General features: G+C 45.4%; 1 protein-coding gene across 9 annotated transcripts; it reads right to left on the reverse strand.

Moving 5' to 3' along the window:
• Nucleotides 1-543: 543 nt before the first annotated feature.
• On the reverse strand, nt 544-21,580 carry suox (sulfite oxidase). 9 transcript variants are annotated; one of them, XM_038786411.1, is made up of 5 exons: nt 21,485-21,580; nt 21,007-21,068; nt 19,246-19,306; nt 13,006-13,198; nt 544-6,736 (listed from the first exon to the last, which is right to left on the reverse strand). In XM_038786411.1, the coding sequence occupies exons 1-5, from the start codon at nt 21,553-21,555 to the stop codon at nt 5,249-5,251; spliced, it is 1,875 nt and encodes a 624-aa protein (XP_038642339.1). In that variant the 5' UTR covers nt 21,556-21,580; the 3' UTR covers nt 544-5,248. The 9 variants fall into 9 exon arrangements, with proteins under 9 accessions (XP_038642339.1, XP_038642338.1, XP_038642344.1 ...); XM_038786410.1 differs by having other exon boundaries at nt 20,977-21,068; XM_038786416.1 differs by having other exon boundaries at nt 20,994-21,068; nt 21,473-21,558.
• Between the last annotated feature and the right edge of the window lie 343 nt (nt 21,581-21,923).

Below are 21,923 nucleotides of genomic sequence, written 5' to 3' on the forward strand. Positions count from 1 at the left end.
GGATACTGTCCAGGTCTTGCTGCATGTGGACATGGACTGCTTCAGATATGAAGAATCGCAAAGGGTGAACATTGTTTGTTGATATTGTGGAAGGAAGATAAATGATGAAGCAACTGATGATGGTTGGGCCTGGAAATTGTAAAGTGTTTCATGCAGAACCCGTGGTCCACCAGCAGAAATTCCTAGGAAGAAATAATTACGTTGTTTGATATCCTTCAGCGGGGATGTCAGGATCACATGAACATTAATAAATACTCAAATCTCTAATTTTTAGATCTTAGCAACCTTTTCTTCCACCTCATATGTATGGAAATGTTGCCACAGTCCCAGAGGACCATTGATTACTCTCCCCTTTGAGAGCTGACTGGTGGTGATTTTACTAAAGGGTCACCACACCTCAGGCGACAGGGATATTAAAATAATATCCCATATATACATAGTCCAACATTTATAGAATATATCAATCCATAGATATCCATACTTCTAGGAGATTTAAAAAAATACACACAAGGAACAGATTGTTTTATCCTTTCAGTAAACATGAAGTGTTCCAATATTCCTTTATATAAAAATTAAGTCGTACACAAACTGGGTCATGTCTACAAGACTAGGAAGAAGTTGAACATCTCTTCACCATGGAAATGGCCATATCATACAAATTTGAGAAAACAAATGATGGATCCGTCAATACTAACATTCCAGTCACTGAAACAATTCCAGCTGAGACAAGTTTAATACAACTTTATTCAGATTCCAGCTACAAAACATAATTTCCTCTCTGGACCAGCCCCCCCAACCACCATTGTTTTTTATTCCTCTTTTGCCCACCTGGGGTGTATTCTTCCCAGAAGCCCAAGGAGATGCTCTTCTTGGCAGCAGCAATAAAGAAGCCAACCAACCAACCAACCAGTAGCAACATTCTGGCATTGCAGGAATTTCGGTCACCAATTTTGACAACTTTGTTAGAGCAGTCCCAGTTAGCTTTGGCCAGGTTCCTTGTGGGAATGGTGCTGATGGGCCTATGCTGGCTGTGTGTGTGTGTGTGTGTGTGTGGGGGGGGGGGGGGGGGGGGGTTAATGGAGAAGAGAGAGAAGTTGGGAATTACTTTGTGGAATGCATAAAGCATTCTTTGCCTTGACACAGTTCTGTTGCCAGCAAGCAGAGTGGAAGGTTTCTTGCTATTTGGAACCAAACGCCAGCGCTTGCATGAGCATTCAGTTGGTGAGGTCTTCACCACTGACTTGATCTGCTTCTTAGCTCCACGCAGCATGGTGCCTGTTCCAAGTCACCAATGCACAAGGTTGGGATTAATGCACTTGGAAGCACTGGCTTTGGCCATTTCATACTCGGGACATTTTGCAAATTGGCAATATGCAGCTCCCCAGCGGTTTCTTCTTTTGCTGGGGTGATAGAAAAAACAACAAAATCAAGGTGCTAAAATCACATGTATGGCCAAACCATATTTTGGGGGGCAGTGGCTACTCGTGAGCCTGCATCCCCGAGTACGATAATAGCAACCTTTTGACCATTGGACCTGTGACTTTTTGGGAGCATGAAGGCGATGAGGTTATGTCTTTAAACATTCAGGAAATACTTGCACTTCATCCGGGAAAGTTGTTCAGTGCTGTGTTGGGAGAATTCTTGTTGCAGGACTTCTGGCATATTAGGGTGGCTTAAGTTGCTGCTCTGAAGACTGGGAAGTTGTTCATTGACATTTGGTTGCTGGGTCGATGGCATTAGTTGTGATTGCTCACTTAACAGAGTGGGCCGCGTGAAGGCTGCCATCTTCCACTCCAATGGCTGGTAGGAGCATTCTAAAACACAGGACAGGAGGCCGTACTTAAGCTGGGAAAGCTGATCCACAACCCGGGAAGCTGTAGGCTGACATAATTTATGTCATCTGCAAATTACTGGAATGCATAATTCTCTGCAGGATTTGCAGCCTGGTCAAATCAGTGAATGCCACCACAGACGAAGTAGGGTTCCAGCCCAATTGCAGATTTTGCGACCAAGATTTTGCCTTTGCAGCGCACAGAGACCCATTTTCAAAAGAAATCCAAGACTGGTGCAGCCTTTGTAAATCAGTCATCAGCCTTCATGACAATCCGAATTACATGACATCTGTTATGGACAATGCTGAGCAATAGGTGGTCATGTGTTCACTTGCATAACGAAGTTAACTCGCCACTGTTCTTCAACAGTGGACTAATACAAGGTTTACTACTTGCGTTGATGTCTTTCAATGTATACATGAGCAGCATGCCATCGATTAAGTTGCGCAATTTTTCACATGCAGATGACCCTATCACGGCAAGTAGGTTTCAACGACATCAAGTCCATGCTGAACAGGGATCAAAACCCTATGGAGAAGTATTTCCAGAAATGCAAGATCAAGTTAAACCATGACCAAACCAGTCATTGGATTCCATCTTGATAACAGGAACACGAAACACACCCAAAAATGACCTTCCATGCTAATACAGTGTGACATGATCCTGCTGTGACCTATAGTGGAGTTAAGTTGGACCACATCATAACCACCTTAAGAAAGCCACCAAAATGAACACAAGGGTCAACCTGGTCCAGAAACTGGGAAGCACAAGCTGGGGAGCATAAAAAGTACTGCTCTAGGCATCAGTTGAGTACTGTGGACCAGTACAAGGCACACATCTTCAACTGAACAATGCAATGCGATACAAGACTGCAACCCTCAGGCTGACTCACCTAGGTGCCTGTGCAATCACACATCACTCCCCATCCATTACCCCAGAGAATTGCAGCACTGCAGAAACCTAGCAAATAGAGGAAGATGAACATCTCCCCATTCAAGGCGCCAAAGTTCTTCAGTGTTACTTGAAATTGCACAAGCATTTTGACCTCACGTTTAACTTTCTCAACAGTGCAACGCCAACACTGAAAGCTTGGAAAGCCAAGTTGAGGTCACAAAAAAAAAACGAGTGGTAAACCTAATGAGAAAACCTAAATGGTGTATACACAAAACATGGCAGATGCAGATACTTGATGCACAAAAACTCTCCAGTGTACCTGCAGTCACCCAGAACAGACTGTGGAACATACAACTCATGACCCTGGCTTAACCATCTGGATGCAAAAATATATTTGTTTCTCCATATCAGCCAGAAGAGAGATTACTTTCTCTATCACAAAGTATTCCAGAGAACCGCTGAGCAGGGAGTGCACAGAAAGTGATGTGATGCAGACTTGTGACCACGTACTCCAAACATTAATTGCTGATCGCAGTCGTGCCACCATGGGGAAATTGACAACTTGAAGTTGAGGACTTACCTGCTGAATGAGCAAAGACATCCTCAGTACACTGGTGCAGCTTTCACTAGTTAGTTTCAAAGTAGCCCAGGAAGAGACCTGGGAAATCTTACCCAACTACTTGATTCCTGAAAACCATAGGGGCAAGGGAAGATGGAGGCAAGAAAACAAGGAAGGACATTCTAGATGAAGTCCTACTCAAAACAAAAACAGGCACCAAATTATTTCAGCTCTCAGTCTTAACCCTACACTTATGTAATCTTAGTTTGGTGCAAGTCATTAAGTACACTATTCTTCCAAGTTCACATGGTGAAAACATCATTCGTTTTATTCACCGCACCTCTTGAATGGAGCTTCTTTTGTTGTAGACAACATTCTGTTCATAATCAGAAGCTACACAGCAAGGCAAGAAAAGCTTGACAATTTTATTTTGATTGACAAAGCAAGCCATGGACTCATCGGCCCTTTACCAGTGAACAGTCTCCAATGCGTCTACATATGCCATTTACACACCTATCAACCCATGTGACTGCAAACAGAACCTTCATATGGTCTGCAGTGCAACAGAACTGTTAGTAACTAGAAGAGGATACAGATTTCAGGTAATTATGTAAGAACCAAATGAGAGATGAGAATAAGAATAATTTTTATTTAAACGTACAAGTTACAATCTGGAATGCGCTGCCTCAAAGAGTGATGGAAAAAGAGAATCAATTGTAACTTTCAATTGGATGCATACTTGAAAGGGAAACATCTGCAGTGCAATGGGTAAGAGTGGGGCAGTGGATAGGTCTTCTAATTGAATAGGTATTTCAAAGAACCGCCGTAGGCACAAGTTGAATGGTGTCCTTCTGTACTGCAAGATTCTATGAGAATGATTAATCCTTTCTCAGGCTCACTCTCAAACGAGTGGCAACATTTTTCAAGAAAGGAATGAATGAATGAACTTGCATTTATGGAGTGCCTTTAATGACCTTGATGTCCAAAATACTTTACAGCTGAAGTATTTTGAAGTGCGATCACTGTTATAATGCAGAAATGCAGCAGCCAATTTGCGCACAGCAAGACCTCACATCCAGCAATGTGAGAATGAGCAGTAATGTTGTTTGAGAGATAAATATTGGCCAGGACATCCTGATTATTCCTTTGATAGTGTCATAGGACCTTGAGGGGGCAGACGGGGGTCTCAGTATCTCACCCAAAAGGTGCCCGAGATGAAGAATGATCGAGACAAACCAATGAGCTGCTGAGCATCAGGGATTTCAAATAATCCCATGAAAAAAAGGGACAGCACAGCAACAAGGTCATAAGCAGCTTTAGTAATAAGTAGTTCAAAAGTTGTGCCCAAGGAAAATATAAAAATTAGTTTAAGAAAACAATTCAGAGGTGCATTCATATAGCAGCGTTCACCACCTCTGGACATCCCAAAACACATTACATCCAGGTGAAGCAGTCATTAATGTAATAAACAAATGTTCATTATCTTGTTAAATGTCTGAAAATTCTGCAGATTAATATTCTGAAAAAAGTGTTATTGCCATGGAAGCAGTGCATTATCTCCTTCACAAACTAAAACAAAAGTTGATACAAATACAGAACAGAGGCCACTGCATTTGTGTTACTTTTTAAACTAAGTCTATAAATGTCTGGATTCACTTCTGAACATTAACCCTCTCAGCTGAAATTGTCAAGTAATTCAAATCAATCAGAGATTAAATTGCACAGTAGGAATTTTGCGCTGGTTAAAAGTTGAATCCGGCAATTCAAACTAAGTATCTTCCAGTTAAGAGCAGTAGACTGTACATGTAGTTACTGCTATGATGGCAAGAGCTAGGCCATATGGCAGTAACCAATTAAAAAGGAGGCAGAGAACAAATTCTGACAATTGCTACAATATTCATTACTGTTACAACTGTATAAAGCTCAAGGTTCCGCTACAATCCCAGAGATTCAGTTGCAGTTTCTAACTACTGCCAGGTTCAATTGTAACTTTCACCCGGCTCCAGGAATTATTGAGAACCCCTCGTAAATTCCAGATGGGCGCAACGGTATCAGGTTGCACGTTATAGTTGTTATCCACAGCTTTGCAGATTATCTCCACGTTCTTTTGGCCCTTCGGCAATGGCACAGTGAGCTGCCACAGTTTCCATGCCCACACCTGACCCTCATCCTGCTTCTCGCCAGTTAATTCAGCCACCTGCCAAGTCTTCCCACCATCTAGTGAGACATCCACTCGGATTACTTCTTGGCCACCTCCACTCCACGCGTAGCCTTTCACTGTGACCTCACCATCGTCTGCAGGGATATGGTCATCATTGCAAGGTGTTGTGATGGCAGACTGGATGGGAAGCTCCTGAATTGCTGGAGCAGTGCTGAAATCAACAGTGTCCCAGTCTACAGAGGGAGAAAACCCTTTATAGTCATTCACCTGCCAATGGCTCTTGCTTTCTTCTTTACTTACAATGATCTTGCTCAACCACTTGACATTACGTGCTCCGACAACTCCTGGCACAACAACACGGAGTGGAAAGCCATGATCCCTGGATAGATCTTCACCATTCATTTCGTAGGCAAGTAGCACATCACCATCTTTAGCCAGGGCCTTGCGAATAGAAATAGAGGCCCCATAGGGGGACCCAGACACATCCTTATCAAGTCCCTCAAATTGGACATGCTTAGCATTTGTGTTCTCTGGGAGCCCTGCATACTGAAGGACATCGGAAAGTTTGACACCTGTCCATCTGGCATTACCAATTGCTGCCATCCCCCAATTCAGTCCCTTTACCTGACGCACAGCATTCATTTCAGAGCGCCGATTACCTGCGCACTGCAATGTGGCAGTAACTGTGTGCTTTGTGAACTTGGTCTTGAGGTCGTTGAGGGTTAATTGGATGGACTTCAGCCCCTCTCCCATAATCTCCAATCTGAACTTTTTTGGATCAACTTCTGGGACGGGCAGGTGGTTTCTTTTGAAGAAAATTTCAGTTGGAGTAAGATAATTATCAGACAGGATTTCCAATGGTGGCTCTGCATTAAATGGCTTTAAACTATTCACTTTCAAAACAGGATGTCTCAGTGGCTCATTCCCATATGGGTCGCTCACATCGGAGGTTGCCACCTTCTGGTCTTCTGGGCTCAGTTCTCCAATTTTGTACTCTTCAAGCATCTCGTAAATATGTTCCTGATTATGGACTGCATACATTGCCCAAAATGGTTCAATGGCACCTCCAGCAGCAAGCATGATCTTCTTTCCCCCAGGATGCAGATCAATGAACTTCGTAATATCATACACGCCAGATTTGTAGGTGACCCATACCCCTTCTGCCATAGTTTTATGCTTGGTCACATCCTGCCTGGTAAAAATTGGGTAAGTTTGTTTAACCTCATTGTCTCGCGCTGATACAGTTAGGCTGGTCAATTCTGTGATACTTTTCGGCTCTGCTTGCTGCACCTAGAAGACAAAATAAAAGACCATAAGCTTACATTTACAAATAAAATCCTGTAATTTGAGCTTTTGATTATCAAATTAACCTCAAAGGTGCTGCAATTAATCTCAGTATCTGGGTTTGAGTGGAATTAAAGTAAAAGTCAGCCAGAGCTCCCATTCCTGACTGCTGTCCGGATGCTGGGTGCAAGCTTGTGGATGTCAGGCAAGCACAGAATCATCCTCAGCCATGATCAGCACTCACTGGCACTCGTTTCAAGATCCATACAGAAACAATAGTCACTCGGTAAGGGTACCATGATTGCTAAGCTCACGCTATCGCCATTGCTGTTTGTGCTGGCCATAGAACCGTTGGCGATGGCTCTTAGGGGGTCAGTAGAGTGGCGGGGGATTATGAGGGGACCAAGGAAGCCTCGGGTATCGATGACCTCTTGCTGTATGTTTCAGATCCATTGGAGAGTATGGGAAGGATTATGGGCCTGCTGGGGAGGTTTGAAGGGTTCTCGGGGTACAAACTGGAGGGAAAAGCGAGGTTTTCCCAGTGAATGAGGGACAGTGATTTCAAAAAAAAAAAAAAAAAATTTAGAGTACCCAATTATTATTTTCCAATTAAGGGGCAACTTAGCCTGGCCAATCCACCTATCCTGCACATCTCTGGGTTGTGGGGGCGAAACCCACGCAAACACGGGGAGAATGTGCAAACTCCACAAGGACAGTGACCCAGAGCTGGGATCGAACCTGGGACCTCAGCGCCGTGAGACTGCAGGGCTAACCCACTGCGCCGCCGAAAATGAATATTCTGCCGAGGTTCTTGTTTATTTTTCAGGCTCTCCCGATCTTTATACCAAAGGCCTTTTTTCGGAAAGTGGACACGATAATTTCAGACTTTGTATAGGCAGGGAATGTGCCGAGGGTGGGGAGGACCCTGCTACAGAGGCAGAGGCAGCAGGGGGGTTGGCATTGCCGAACTTGCTTCATTATTATTGGGCAGCAAATATGGACAAGGTGCAGTGCTGGTGGGAAGGAGAAGGAATCTTGTAAAGGGTCTAGTTTGAGGGCTATGGTGATGGCAGCATTGCCAATGGCTCAGAGTAGGTATTCAGGGAGCCCAGTGGTGCAGTCCACGGTGAAGATATGGAATTTGCTGAGGAGGCATTTTAGGGTGGAAGGGATGTCGGTGTTAACGCCGCTGTGCGAGAATCATGGGTTTGAGCTGGGGGGATGGATAGTGTACACAGGAGGTGGAGGGAAGTGGGGCTGGTCAAGGTGAGGAATCTGTATTTGGAGGAAGGGTTCACCAGTCTGAAGGAGCTAACGGAGAGGGTAGAGCTGCCGAGGGGCAGCGTGTTCAGGTAGCTGCAGGTTAGTGACTGATAGAAATGAGGCTATGACAGGTGAGGACCTTGAGAGGATTGTTATCACTAAGGAGGTAGTGATGGGCAAGCTAATGGGGCTAAAGGTAGACAAGTCTCCTGGCCCTGATGCATCCCAGAGTGCTAAAAGAGATGGCTAGGGAAATTGCAAATGCACTAGTGATAATTTACCAAAATTCTCTAGACTCTGGGGTAGTCCCGGCGGATTGGAAATTAGCAAACGTTACACCACTGTTTAAAAAAGGAGGTAGGCAGAAAGCGGTTAATTATAGGCTAGTGAGCTTAACTTCGGTAGTAGGGAAGGTGCTGGAATCTATCATCAAAGAAGAAATAGCAAGGTATCTGGATGGAAATTGTCCCATTGGGCAGACGCAGCATGAGTTCATAAAGGGCAGGTCGTGCCTAACAAATTTAGTGAAATTTTTTGAGGACATTACCAGAGCGGTAGATAACGGGGAGCCAATGGATGTGTAAAATCTGGATTTCCAGAAAGCCTTTGACAAGGTGCCACACAAAAGGTTGCTGCATAAGATAAAGATGCATGGCATTAAGGGTAAAGTAGTAGCATGGATAGAGGATTGGTTAATTAATAGAAAGCAAAGAGTGGGATTAATGGGTGTTTCTCTGGTTGGCAATCAGTAGCTGGTGGTGTCCCTCAGGGATCAGTGTTGGGCCCACAATTGTTCACAATTTACATCGATGATTTGGAGTTGGGGACCAAGGGCAATGTGTCCAAGTTTGTAGATGACACTAAGATGAGTGGTAAAGCGAAAAGTGCAGAGGATACTGGAAGTCTGCAGAGGGATTTGGATAGGTTAAGTGAATGGGCTAGGGTCTGGCAGATGGAATACAACGTTGACAAATGTGAGGTTATCCATTTTGGTAGGAATACCAGCAAAAGGGATTAGATAAAATATTAAAACATGCTGCTGTGCAGAGAGACCTGGGTGTGCTGGTGCATGAGTCGCAAAAAGTTGGTTTACAGGTGCAACAGGTGATTAAGAAAGCGAATGGAATTTTGTCCTTCATTGCTAGAGGGATGCAGTTTAAGACTAGGGAAGTTATGTTGCAATTGTATACGGTGTTAGTGAGGCCACACCTGGAGTATTGTGTTCAGTTTTGGTCTCCTTACCTGAGAAAGGACGTACTGGCGCTGGAGGGTGTGCAGAGGATATTCACTAGGTTAATCCCAGAGCTGAAGGGGTTGGATTACGAGGAGAGATTGAGTACTCATTGAGGACTGTACTCATAGGAATTTAGAAGGATGAGGGGGATCTTATAGAAACATATAAAATTATGAAGGGAATAGATAGGATAGATGCGGGCAGGTTGTTTCCACTGGCGGGTGAAAGCAGAATTAAGGGGCATAGCCTCAAAATAAGGGGAAGTAGATTTAGGACTTAGTTTAGGAGGAACTTCTTCACCCAAAGGGTTGTGAATCTATGGAATTTCTTGCCCAGTGAAGCAGTTGAGGCTCCTTCATTAAATGTTTTTAAGGTAAAGATGGATAGTTTTTTGAAGAATAAAGGGATTAAGGGTTGTGGTGTTCAGGCAGGAAAGTGGAGCTGAGTCCACAAAAGATCAGCCATGATCTCATTGAATGGCGGAGCAGGCTCGAGGGGCCATATGGCCTACTCCTGCTCCTAGTTCTTGTGTTCTTATGTTAGGGACTTTGCACAAAAGGTCTGGAGGGGTTCCCGAGGTTGCCGGGATACACCCTGCTTGAGCGACTGCTGCTTCTGGATGTGGAAGGGTAGGGAAGAATTGGGGATATATGCAAGCGGCTGGGGGAGCAGGGAGGCAAGCGGTGGTGAAGATAAAGGAGAAATGGGAAGCGGAGTTGGGAGGGGAGATCAATTGGGGAGTATGGAGTGAGGCACTACATAGGGTAAATGGGACCTCCCCTTATGCAAGGATGATACAGTTTAATAACTCCACATCATGGATACAGTTTAAGGTGGTGCACAGGGTGCATATGACTCGGGCGAGAATGAGTGGGTTCTTTCAGGGGGTAGATGAGCGTGGGGGGGGGGGGGGGGGGGGGGGGGAGGAGTGTTCCCGGTCTTAGCCAGGATAGTGGAGGAGGTGGTGGACCCAGACCCTTTGGTGGCAATATTTGGGGTTTCAGAGAAGCCCGAGCTTGTGGAGGAGGAAGGCCGATGTCGTGGCCTTCGCCTCTCTGATTGCACGGCGATGAATTTTACTGGAGTAGCGGTCGGCATCGCCACTGGGAGTAGCGGCTTGGTTGGGTGACGTGCACGACTTCCTGCGGTTGGAGAAGATAAAATATGAGTCGAACGGCTCTGCAGGGGTGTTTGAGGAAAGGTGGGGGATGTTTGTGACCGTGTTTTGAGGAGCTATTCGTTGCCCGGGGCGGGGGGCGGCTTGAAAAAGGGAGTAAATCTTTATAGACTATAGTTGACTGCTGGGAAGGATGTTTCCCGGGGTGTTTATTTGCTATAACCCGTTTTAATACATGTTTGTAATAAAATACATTGAACAAAATGATTGCTAAGCTGAGAAATACACCCTAGAATGTGAGCACCTTCAGGAGAAAATTGAGTGGGGTGTGAGAGTTAAGAGTAGAAACGATCTGTAACAAGGTGTACTACCCAATCTCTTTACTAGGGAATTCCATTGTTAAGATCCTGGATCAGCCCCCAACATTTGTTAGGATGCCAGACAAGAACCCCAAACACTTCTTTTTTTAAATTTGTAAAACTGAGGAAAGGCTACTTTGCTCCAGAAGTGATTCCACCACCCAATAGATAGCTTTTATATTGAAACAAATTTAATTCTTTTTTTAAAAAATAATTTTTATTCTCCTCCTTTTTCACATTTTCTCCCGAATTTACACCCACCAACAACAAACAATAAACAACAAATACGTCAAACCCCATAACAATAACAACGATCCCATCCTCCCACCAAACATCAGCCCGCATGTTTACATAAACAAATGACAAAAAAGGAATCATGGATTACCCATAGCCATCTTTAATAAACACAGCCCCCCTCCCCCCCCAAACCAACCCCCCCCCCCCCCCCCCACCTAATGTTCGATGTTATCCAATTCTTGAAAGTGCATAATAAATAGTGCCCATGACTTGTAGAACCCCTCTGAGCTTCCCCTCAGTTTGAACTTAACCTTCTCAAGGGCCAAGTATTCCAGCAGGTCCCCCCGCCACGCCAGGGCACAGGGTGGAGAGGCCGCTCACCATCCCAGCAGGATCCACCTTCGGGCGATCAACGAGGCGAAGGCTATAATATCTGCCTCCGCACCCGTTTCCAACCCTGGCTGGTCCGACACCCCGAATATGGCCTCCCGGGGACCCGGGTCCAGTTTCACATGCACCACCTTGGAAATTACCCTAAACACCTCCTTCCAGTACTCCCCAAGCTTTGGACAGGACCAAAACATATGAACGTGATTAGCCCCCCCCCCCCCCCCGCAACACTCACACACATCATTCTACCCTCTCAAAGAATCGGCTCATCCTCGCCCTCGTGAGGTGCGCTCTGTACACCACCTTCAGCTGTATCAGCCCCAACTTCGCGCATGAGGTGGAGGCATTCACTCTCCGGAGCACCTCACACCAGACCCCCTCCTCTATAACCTCTCCCAACTCTCCCTCCCACTTCGCTCTGATCCCCTCCAGTGGTGCCTTATCTTTTTCCAACATAGCTCCGTATACCGCTGACACTGTCCCCTTCTCCAGTCCCCTTGCCGTCAGCACCTCCTCCAGCAACGTTGGTTCCTCCGGGAAGCTCTGTACATTCTCCTTCCTGGCAAAGTCCCGAACCTGCATATACCTAAACACTTCTCCCTGCTCCAGCCCATACTTCTCTTCCAGCGCCCTCAATCCTGCAAATCGACCCCGAAGAAACAAATCTTTTAGCGTCTTAATCCCCTTCTCATTTCCGAAAGCTTCCATCCCACCTCCCTGACTCAAATCTGTGGTTCTCCCGAATCAGCATTTCCATTGACCCTGCCCCCAACCCGAAGTGTTGGCGAAACTGCCTCCAGATTTTCAATGAAGCTATTATTACCGGACTCCCTGAGTATTTCCCCAGAGCTATTGGGAGCGGCGCTGTTGCTAGTTCTTTCAGTCCCGACCCCCTGCACAATCTCTCCTCCATTCTGACCCACTGGGAATCAACCCCTCTGACCCAGCTCTGCACCTTCTCCACATTCGCCGCCCAGTAGCAGTACATCAGGTTCGGGAGACCCAAACCCCCTGCCTAAAAAACAAACTTTATTCTTAACATGGGATTAATATTTACATCACAGAAATAACTTACAATTAACAGTTAAATAATTCTTAACAATAAAAAGAGAACACTAACTTCCAACTGATATTATCTCTATCTCCAATTAAGCAAAGTCCATCACAGGTCAAAAGCCACTTATGGGCGGCATGTGGCGCAGTGGTTAGCACCGGGACTGCGGCGCTGAGGACCCGGGTTCGAATCCCAGTCCTGGGTCACTGTCCGTGTGAAGTTTGCACATTCTCCCCACGACTGCGTGGACTTCACTCCCACAACCCAAAGATGTGCAGGGTAGGTGGATTGGCCACGGTTAAATCGCCCCTTAATTGGAAAAAAAAATCATTGGGTGCTCTAAATTTATTTTTTTTTAAAAGCCGCTCATAAATAAAGTTAGCTAACACAGGGATACTTGCTCTCCTCTGGATAGAGAATTCTTGGAAAGACTGCTTGGAGAGGGCAAGAGTGAATGGCCCCTCAATTGAAAAAAAAATGTTTTAAAAAATACAAAATATATACCAATGCCTTGCATTCATCACACCATCCACCAATTAAAAACAAAAATTGCTAAGCACACTTTAATGAAACAAGTGATATAAAATTATTAGCAAGGAAGCTACAGCTATTTCTTCATACCTGCTGTCTGTATATGCCATAAACTAGGACAGCACCTGTACCTGCCAGGACTCCAATAACCATGTGTCTCCATTGTGTGGTAGAGAACTGGTAGTCCTCACTTCTGGCATGGTTAGCAGTCGTATTTTTCGATCGTACAAATCCACATACTGAGCTGGCCTGTGGGAGCACTGCAGAGGTTTCGATCTGTACTCTAAAAAGGAAGCAAAAAGTGGTGAGAACACATCTTGATAAACCAAAATTCTCAGAACAATAGATTGTGGAGAGAGGCAATGGTGCGGAAATGTCACTGAATGAATTGTGACAAACGCAAATGCTTAGCTTGATTTATTTTATTAAATCGGCAGTCCGGGTTTTTGTCCCCAACATCTTCGGTCCTTCCATGCATACACCTGTCGGGAAATGGTTGCACATGCGCAGTTAGTGGCTTTTACATTCTTTAGACCAAGAATCGGTCTTATGCATGTGCAAAAGAAAAACGGAAGTGAAATGCCATGAAACTGAATGCCAGGTGACCTGAATCAGAACACCTATAGAAGGAAGGTGCCCCAGGGAGCAAGACGCAGAGAGAAGGTCCCAAACCAGAGAGTGGTACAGAAAAAGGTCCCAGGAGTAAAGTTGAATGAAACAAGCAGAGAAATAGGCTGCGAATTAAAGACAGGGCTGCAGGGAACAGGCTAAATTAAGCAAAAATGGGCTCGAGAGAGAAGCTCCGCAGATCAGAGGAGGTAGCCGAAGGTTGGTGGCTCCCGACTGCAGGCTTCTGGAGCAGTAGTGTTCACATGGCCGAAGATTTGAAACTGCATTTGGAAAGTGAAACTCGGGTATACAGAGATCCAGAGGAAAAGAATCTCAGAAGAAATCAAAACTCTGGAGAGGGATTTAAAAAAAAAAAATTTAGTGTACCCAAGGGGCAATTTAGCGTGGCCAATCCACCTACCCTGCACATCTTTGGGTTGTGGGGGTGAAACCCACGCAGACACGGGGAGAATGTGCAAACTCCACACGGACAGTGACCAGAGCCGGGATCGAACCTGGGACCTCAGCGCCGTGAGGCAGCAGGGCTAACCACTGCGCCGCCGTGCTGCCCTGAGAGGGATATTTTAAAAGTTAATTCATGGGACTCACTGGGCATTCGAAGGCATCATTGGCCGCACCCCAACTGCCCCCGAGGTAGTGGTGAGCCACCTTCTTGAATCACTGAAAGTCCATGTGGTGTAGGTACACTCATCAGCTGATTCACCTGATGAAGGAGCTGCACTCCAAAAGCTAGTGATTCGAAACAAACCTGTTGGACTTTAACCTGGCTAAATTATCAGACTGCTTATCCATTATCGAGTACTGGATGAACAGAAATTTCCTCCAATTAAATGTTGGGAAGACTGAAGCCAGTTTTTGGTCCCCTGTTCCAAACTCTGTATCCTAGCTATTAATTCCATCGTTCTCCGTGACAACAGTCTGAGATTAAGCCAGTCTGTTCCCAAACTTGTGTTGCATTTGATCCCAAGATTAGCTTCCAAACTTACCTTCGTGCCATCACTGAGACTGCCTACTTCCACCTCCATAACATCACCAAATGTTGCCCCTATCTCAGCTCATCAGTTATGAACCCTTCTCCACGCCGCCATTACCTCTAGACTTTACAGTTTCAATGCTCTCCTGGCTGGTCTTTCATGTTCTCCCCTCTGTAAACTTACGGTCATCCAAAATCCTGCTGACCCATGTCTTGACTCGCAGCAAGTCCAGTTTCCCTATCACCACTGGGTTCAATGACCCACGCTGGCATCCAGTCCAGCAATGTCTTGATTTTAAGATTCATATTCTCATCTTCAGACCCTTTCATGGCCTCACCCCTCTGTAATCGCCTCCAGTCCCACGATCTTCAGACATATCTGTACTCCTCGATTTCTTCCTTCTTTTTGCATTCCAAATTATAATTCTTCCATCATTGTGGCCGTGCTTGGAGTTGCCTGGCCAAAGCGCTGAAATACCCTCCCTGCACTTCTCCACCACACATATCTTATGGCACTTATCTTATGGGGCAACACAGTAGCACAAGTGGATAGCACTGTGGCTTCACAGGGCCAAAGTCCCAGGTTCGATTCCCCGCTGGAGTCTGCACGTTCTCCTCATGTCTGCGTGGGTGTCCTCCAGGTGCTCCGGTTTCCTCCCACAGTCCAAAGACGTGCAGGTTAGATGGATTGGCCATGATAAATTGCCCTTAGTGACCAAAAAGGATAGGAGGGGTTATTGGGTTACGGGGATAGGGTGGAAGTGAGGGCTTAAGTGGGTCGGTGCAGTCTCGATGGGCCGAATGGCCTCCTTCTACATTGTATGTTCTATGTCTATGTCACTCCATAAAACCTACCACTTTGACCAGGTTTTTAGTCATCCTACCGAATATTTCACGTGGATCGGTGTCATACTTTTTCAATAATGCTCCTGTGAAGCGTCTTGGGGACATTTCATTGCTTTATAAAAGATGTTATATAAATATAAGTTGCCATTTCACGGCAGTTGGTGAGATTTATATTTACATTCGCTGAATTATTAGTCCAGCCCTCTGGAATACTGGTCCGGTAATAGGCACTACACTACCATACTCCAGACACAGCATGCTGTCAAAAATTTAGAATTCTGCATTCTATATTCATTGACTTACTAACGTGTTTTTTGTTGCAGAAAGCTATTGGTACAGAGCAAAGAAAGCAGAGTTTTGTTTTCGGCAACTGACATTATATTTTAGACATTGGGGCAGCAGATGCTCTAAGAGTGAGGCAATGCTGCAGGGGGTGCTTCAATCAGAAGTTTTCTAACAGTAGTTTTCATATTTTTGGCACAAAACAACAAATAATCTGCAAGTGCAAGGCCGCTTTAATATAAAGCAAACATGGGACTTCAGATAAAAAGGTATTTCCTCATATTTGAGGCAACAGAACCAACCAAGTGTAAAGATCACTGCTACAAACAGCAGTCACCAAAACAGTGATAGGTTGAGATAGGGCAGCATGGTGGTTAGCACAATTGCTTCACAGCTCCAGGGTCCCAGGTTCGATTCCCGGCTTGGGTCACTGTCTGTGCGGAGTCTGCACGTTCTCTCCGTGTGTGCGTGGGTTTCCTCCGGGTGCTCCGGTTTCCTCCCACAATCCAAAGATGAGCAGGTTAGGTGGATTGGTCACGCTAAATTGCCCTTAGTGTCCAAAATTGCCCTTCGTGTTGGGTCGGGTTATTGGATTATGGGGATAGGATGGAGGTGTGGGCTTGGGTAGGGTGCTCTTTCATAGAGCAGGTGCAGACTCGATGGGCTGAATGGCCTCCTTCTGCACTGTTAATTCTAAATTCTATATCACGATTGAAACGTTAGCACTGCTGCCTCACAACTCCAGGGACACGGCCTCGGGTCACTGTCTGTGTGGAGTTTGCACTTCCTCCCAGTGACTGCATGGGTTTCCTCCGCTCCCACTGTCCAAAGATGTGCAGGTTAAGTGGATTGGCCATGCTAAATTGCCCCTTGTGTCCAAAAGGTTAGGTGGGGTTACTGGGTTACAGGGACAGGGAGGAGGCATGGATTTAAGTAGGGCACTCTTTCCAAGGGCCGGTGCAGATTCGATGTGCCGAATGGCCTCCTTCTGCACTGTAAATTCTATGATGCTCTGTTCACCAGTCATACATAGCATAACAATGATATATTTACACACACCGAGAAAGTGGGACAAAGAAAGAGGGACAGAGAAATAGACAAAAACAGGGATTAAAATTAAATTGAATGCAATAGAAATTGGACTAGACAGCGAATGTCCTTTTTAAAAGAACGAACATGTAAATTAATTGATCTCTTTGATGTACACACATGCGAATGCAGATCGATTCTATTCCACCAATAGCTGAACCATAAATGACAAAGTTTAAGAACAGACTGAATCAATATAGGTCCTTTGTGCCACTACAGCTTCATTTTTTGTTATTAATGAAGTACCTTGCACTAATTTATACATATGCAGGAGTCAACTGAACACATTGAAGGTTAAAAGCACTATCCGAGGACAGCACAGTGGCCTAGTGGTTAGCACAGCTGCCTCACGGCGCTGAGGTCCCAGGTTCAATCCCGGCCCTGGGTCACTGTCAGTGTGGAGTTTGCACATTCTCCCCGTGTCTGCGTGGGTTTCGCCCCCACAACCCAAAAATGTGCAGAGTGGGTGGATTGGCCACGCTAAATTGCCCCTTAATTGGAAAAAATAATTGGGTAATCTAAATTTAAAAAAAAAAGAACTATCCAGCAAACAACCAGCATGAATTAGCCATAAATCGGCTAAACAGGTGGCTACCTGCCATTAAAACCACTGGATCAGTGCAGCACATGGCGCAGTAGTTAGCACTGGGACTACAGTGCTGAGGACTCCGATTCGAATCCCGGCTCTGGATCACTGTCCGTGTGGAGTTTGCACATTCTCCCAGTGCTTGCGTGGGTTTCACCCCCACAACCCAAAGATGTGCAGGGTAGGTAGATTGGCCACGTGAAATTGCCCCTTAATTGGAAAAAAAAATAATAATTGGGTACTCTAATTTTTTTTTAAAACACTGGATCAACAATGATTAAACTAAAATCCTAGAGGAACTTCCCTTCACGGTAGCAGATCGACTTTGTTCATTTTTTTAAAATTTAGAGTACCCAATTCTTTTTTCCAACATTGCAATATTGGAGGATGGCTCAAACTGCTGGAGTTGGATCTGAGCAAGGAATCGTTTCTTAAATTTATTTATTTTAAAATTTAGAGTACCAAATTCTTTTTTTCCAATATTCCAAATATGACTTCAATTAATAAAGCAAGGCTGAAATAAGTAATTTTAATTTAGTTAAAATTTATGTGATGCATCCAATACATGATCATACTCAAGGCCACGGCTGCAAGTTGATGGGATACTTCCAGGCAATGATAGACAAACACATCTAAAAGTATTTCCGTTTTGGCTACACTGCGTCAAAGACTCCAATTTCCATAGTAGCTTTCAGGACCTCAGGATATCCCACAGTGCTTTTCCACTCAAAAGTACTTTTGAGGTGTAGTCGCTGTTGCATGATAGGGAATGCAGCAGCCAATTGATGCACAGCAAAATCCCACAACCAACAATATGATAATGACCAGATAATCAGTTTTGATGATGTCGACCCAAAGATGTGCAGGATAGGTGCATTGGCCACACTAAATTGCCCCTTAATTGGACAAAATTAATTGGGTACTCTAAATTTATAAAACAAAAGTGTGGTCTACGGGGTCCTCGGGTATCCTACTGTCTCTAGCACAGGGCTAAATAGCTGGCCTTTAAAGCAGACCAATGCAGGCTAGCAGCACAGGTTCAGTTCCCGTACCAGCCTCCCCGAACAGGCACCGGAATGTTGCGACTAGGGGCTTTTCACAGTAACTTCATTGAAGCCTACTCGTGACAATAAGCGATTTTCATTTCATTTTTTCATTTCCTGTCCTGTTGGTAGTTCCCATTCCGCCGTTAGTTCGTTCAGCGTTTTCTATGTAGAAGACCCTAACTGTCAGCATTCCCCTGTCTTGTCTCCATTTTTTAAAAGGTGGTGTCTAGCATGGCTGGTGGTAACTTGTGGTTTCCGCAGATGGGGACCATCTTGTTATCCCGCAGTGTTGCCTTAATTGGTTCCACGTTTTCAGTGTGGCCGCTACCATTGGGCTGGATGTGTATTTTGCCGAGGGGGATGGGAGTCCTGCCTTGGCTAGGGCCCGGAGAGCCGTCCCCTTGCAGGAGGCTTCCTCCATCCGCATCCACTCAGAGTTGGGTTCGTGTACCCAACCCCTCACTCTTTCCGCTGTTGCTGCTCAGTGGTAGTACTGCAGGCTCAGTAATACCAAGCCACTCTTAATTTTCTTCCTTTGCAGTGTTGGTTTGGGCACTCTTGGATTCTTCCCCCCCCCCCCCCCCCCCCCCCCCCCCCCCCCCCCCCCCCCCCCCCAACGCCATAATTAAGCAGTCCATGTTTTGGAAGAAGGCCTTGGGGATGAAGATCGGTATGATCTAAACAGGAAGAGGAACCTCAGCAGTACATTCATTTTGATCGTTTGCACGCTCCCTGCGAGTACTGTCACCAAGTGAACCACAGCTGGCACTACTTTCTCAGAAGTGTGTGGACAAAACATTTTGAAGCGGAATCATTTTTGGAGCCACCAAATAAGTGTTACTCTACTCAAAATGACTGAAAGATGGGATGACCAATACCTGTTTCGTAGCCGCCAGATGCCCAGATGCCTTGTGCACCTAAGGAATGACATCACAGTACCTGGGTAGAAAGAAAAATATTAATTTTGTTTCAGATGAGGTTTGAAATAGTCTGTATTTTCCTCACATTTCAATCTGTCTCCTTTGTAACTACACACCCCAATACAATTCCCTGCTCAGGTCCAACTACAGGAGTTTGAGTCATCCTCCAATCCTTTACCCAAGAAGAATATCAATTTGTATAGTTTGGAGAATTGATGAGCTGATGTACAGGCTTAGAATCAGTTGTGGAGAGCAAATGACTCCAGGAGCAGTTTTTGGGGCAAAGTATCAGTAGGTGCACTATTTGCTCAGTAGCCAGCGGAGGTTGATACAAGGTCTATCAGAGGCGAGTAATGGCCATAGCAAATTCAGTGTACCAGCAGAGGGGCAGTGAGAATGAAACCCATAGACTGAGAAAGTGAAACCTTGGGATTCGGGAGACAATAAAGGGCAAATCCATGTAGTCTAGTTGAGGGAACTGGTCCAAGGAGCTTACAAGATTGGAAGTAGCGGTAGAGGCTTGGAGAGCACGTCCCACCTATTCCAGCAAAGGGTGATGGGAGGATTTCTGAAGCACGAATGGAGTCAGCATCTACAGGAAGCAAACAGTGGTTAGCACTGCTGCCTCACAGCACCGAGGACCCAGGATCGATCCTGCCCCAAGTCACTGTCCATGTGGAGTTTGCACATTCTCCCCGTGTCTGCATGGGTCTCACCCCCACAACCTAAAGATGTGAAGGGTAGGTGGATTGGCCGCACTAAATTGGAAACATTATAAAAATTAATTTCAAACATCTCAACAAGATCACCCCTTAATCTTCTATACTGAAAAGTAATGCAAATTTATTCTACACTACCTGTCCTCATAATTTAAGTATTTTAGCGAATGTATCATTCTGTTGAATCTGTACCACCTTCAAAGCCAATATCCTTCCCAAAGTACAGCACCCAGAACTGAACACAGTACTCTAGATACAGAATCAAATCAAAATACTGTAGGTACTGGAAATCTGAAAAACAGGAAATGCTAGAAAATCTCAGCATGTTTGTGGACAGAGAAACAGAGCTAAAGTTTCAAGTCCATATCCATTTCTCACTCCACAGTTGCTGCTGAACCTGTTGAGTTTTTCCAGCATTTTCTGTTTTTATACCAAGGAGGTCATTTCCCCCAACTGGGAAATCTAGAACACTGCTGATCATTTGGGACTGAGAGGAGAAATCTCTTTATTCGAAAGGGTTTGTTGAATATATTTAAGGTTGGGACAGACGTCTCTCAGGGAAATTGTCCCTGGGGTGGAGTTGCAGGAATAGGGCAGGGAATTGTGGTTGGGCAAGGTGGTCTTTTGAAGGGTCAGTGCGATGGGCCAAATGGCCTCATTCTACACTGTAGCGAATTGATGATCAGCCTCGATCGCATTGAACGGTGGGAAGCAGGTTAGAGGGGCAACCTATCTCTTATTCTTCAAAACTACTTGATTGCTTCTAAACCGTTTGGGGGATGTCCTGAGGCCATGAAAGATCCTACAGAAATATAAAGTTGCATGGTTAATTGACACCAATTGCAGGGTGTCTAATTGAACAATTCGGGGGACGACGACACACTTTTCCTCAAAAATAAACTGCATTCGTTTTCTTAACTGAACAAGTAGTGTCAGGAAGGGGAAAAATGTAATGACAATCAGAACAAATGTTTAATTCCCTCGCACGGAGACAACTTGCAGCGGAGATCCTGAACGTCCTTGGCACTCGACGTAATCGTTAAGAATTCCTCAGCCGTGAACCTGACATTAACATTAAGAAAAGAAAAACTTTCAAGATTTGATCAAATCGAAGAGGTTAATCATGATATTTGTGTTGGGGGGGGGGGGGGGGGGGAAGAGAGAAAAACAATTATTTTTTTCAGCCGACTGATTTAAGTTTCTCATTAAAACCCAGACCGAGATTTTGCAGGACAAGAGCGCCAAAAACAAAAAGCCAATAAAGTTTAAATGGCAATAATTTGGAGAAGTTCACGCTGGAGACGGACAGCAGAAAACAAACAACTTCCCGCGGTCTCAAATTTCCATCAGCCGCGGTTAAACAGTGACGCCCGCTACCCGACAGCCATTAGAAATCATTCACATTTTATTTGTTTTTTTAAAAAGTCGCCGACTTCGGATGCGAAAATAAATTGCATTCCTCTTACCCCCTTCTTTACCTCACGGTTCCACTCGACGTGTTGTTCGACTTGGCCGGTGGCAGTGCTGCGCATGCGTGGCAGCCGGCCATGGCCTGGCGCTTCTCTCTTTCGGGAAATTTGCAGCGTCATTAGAGCAGCTGTCAGGGCAATGGCGCTGCTTTTCCACCTCAGCCCCAAGTGGGGAGTCTCTGCACTGACATACTCCACTTGGCAGTTCTGATTGTCCACCCTCCTCCCACACTGATGTGGACAGAGCAGGAATGGGGGAATGCAGCTGCTGATACTCCCCACCGGTCCCATATGTGAGCCGCCACATCAGTTCGGAGTCGATTCCCATTTTCGCACAGTGGTCAGCATCGCTGCCCTCACAGCGCCGGAGACCCAGGGCGCGATTCTCCGCACTCACGACGGGTCGGAGAATAGCGGGCGTCGCAAATTTTTACGGCGACGCTGGTCC

The sequence above is a fragment of the Scyliorhinus canicula genome, chromosome 28 (assembly GCF_902713615.1).
Source record: "Scyliorhinus canicula chromosome 28, sScyCan1.1, whole genome shotgun sequence".
In the NCBI taxonomy this organism is placed as follows: Eukaryota; Metazoa; Chordata; class Chondrichthyes; order Carcharhiniformes; family Scyliorhinidae; genus Scyliorhinus; species Scyliorhinus canicula.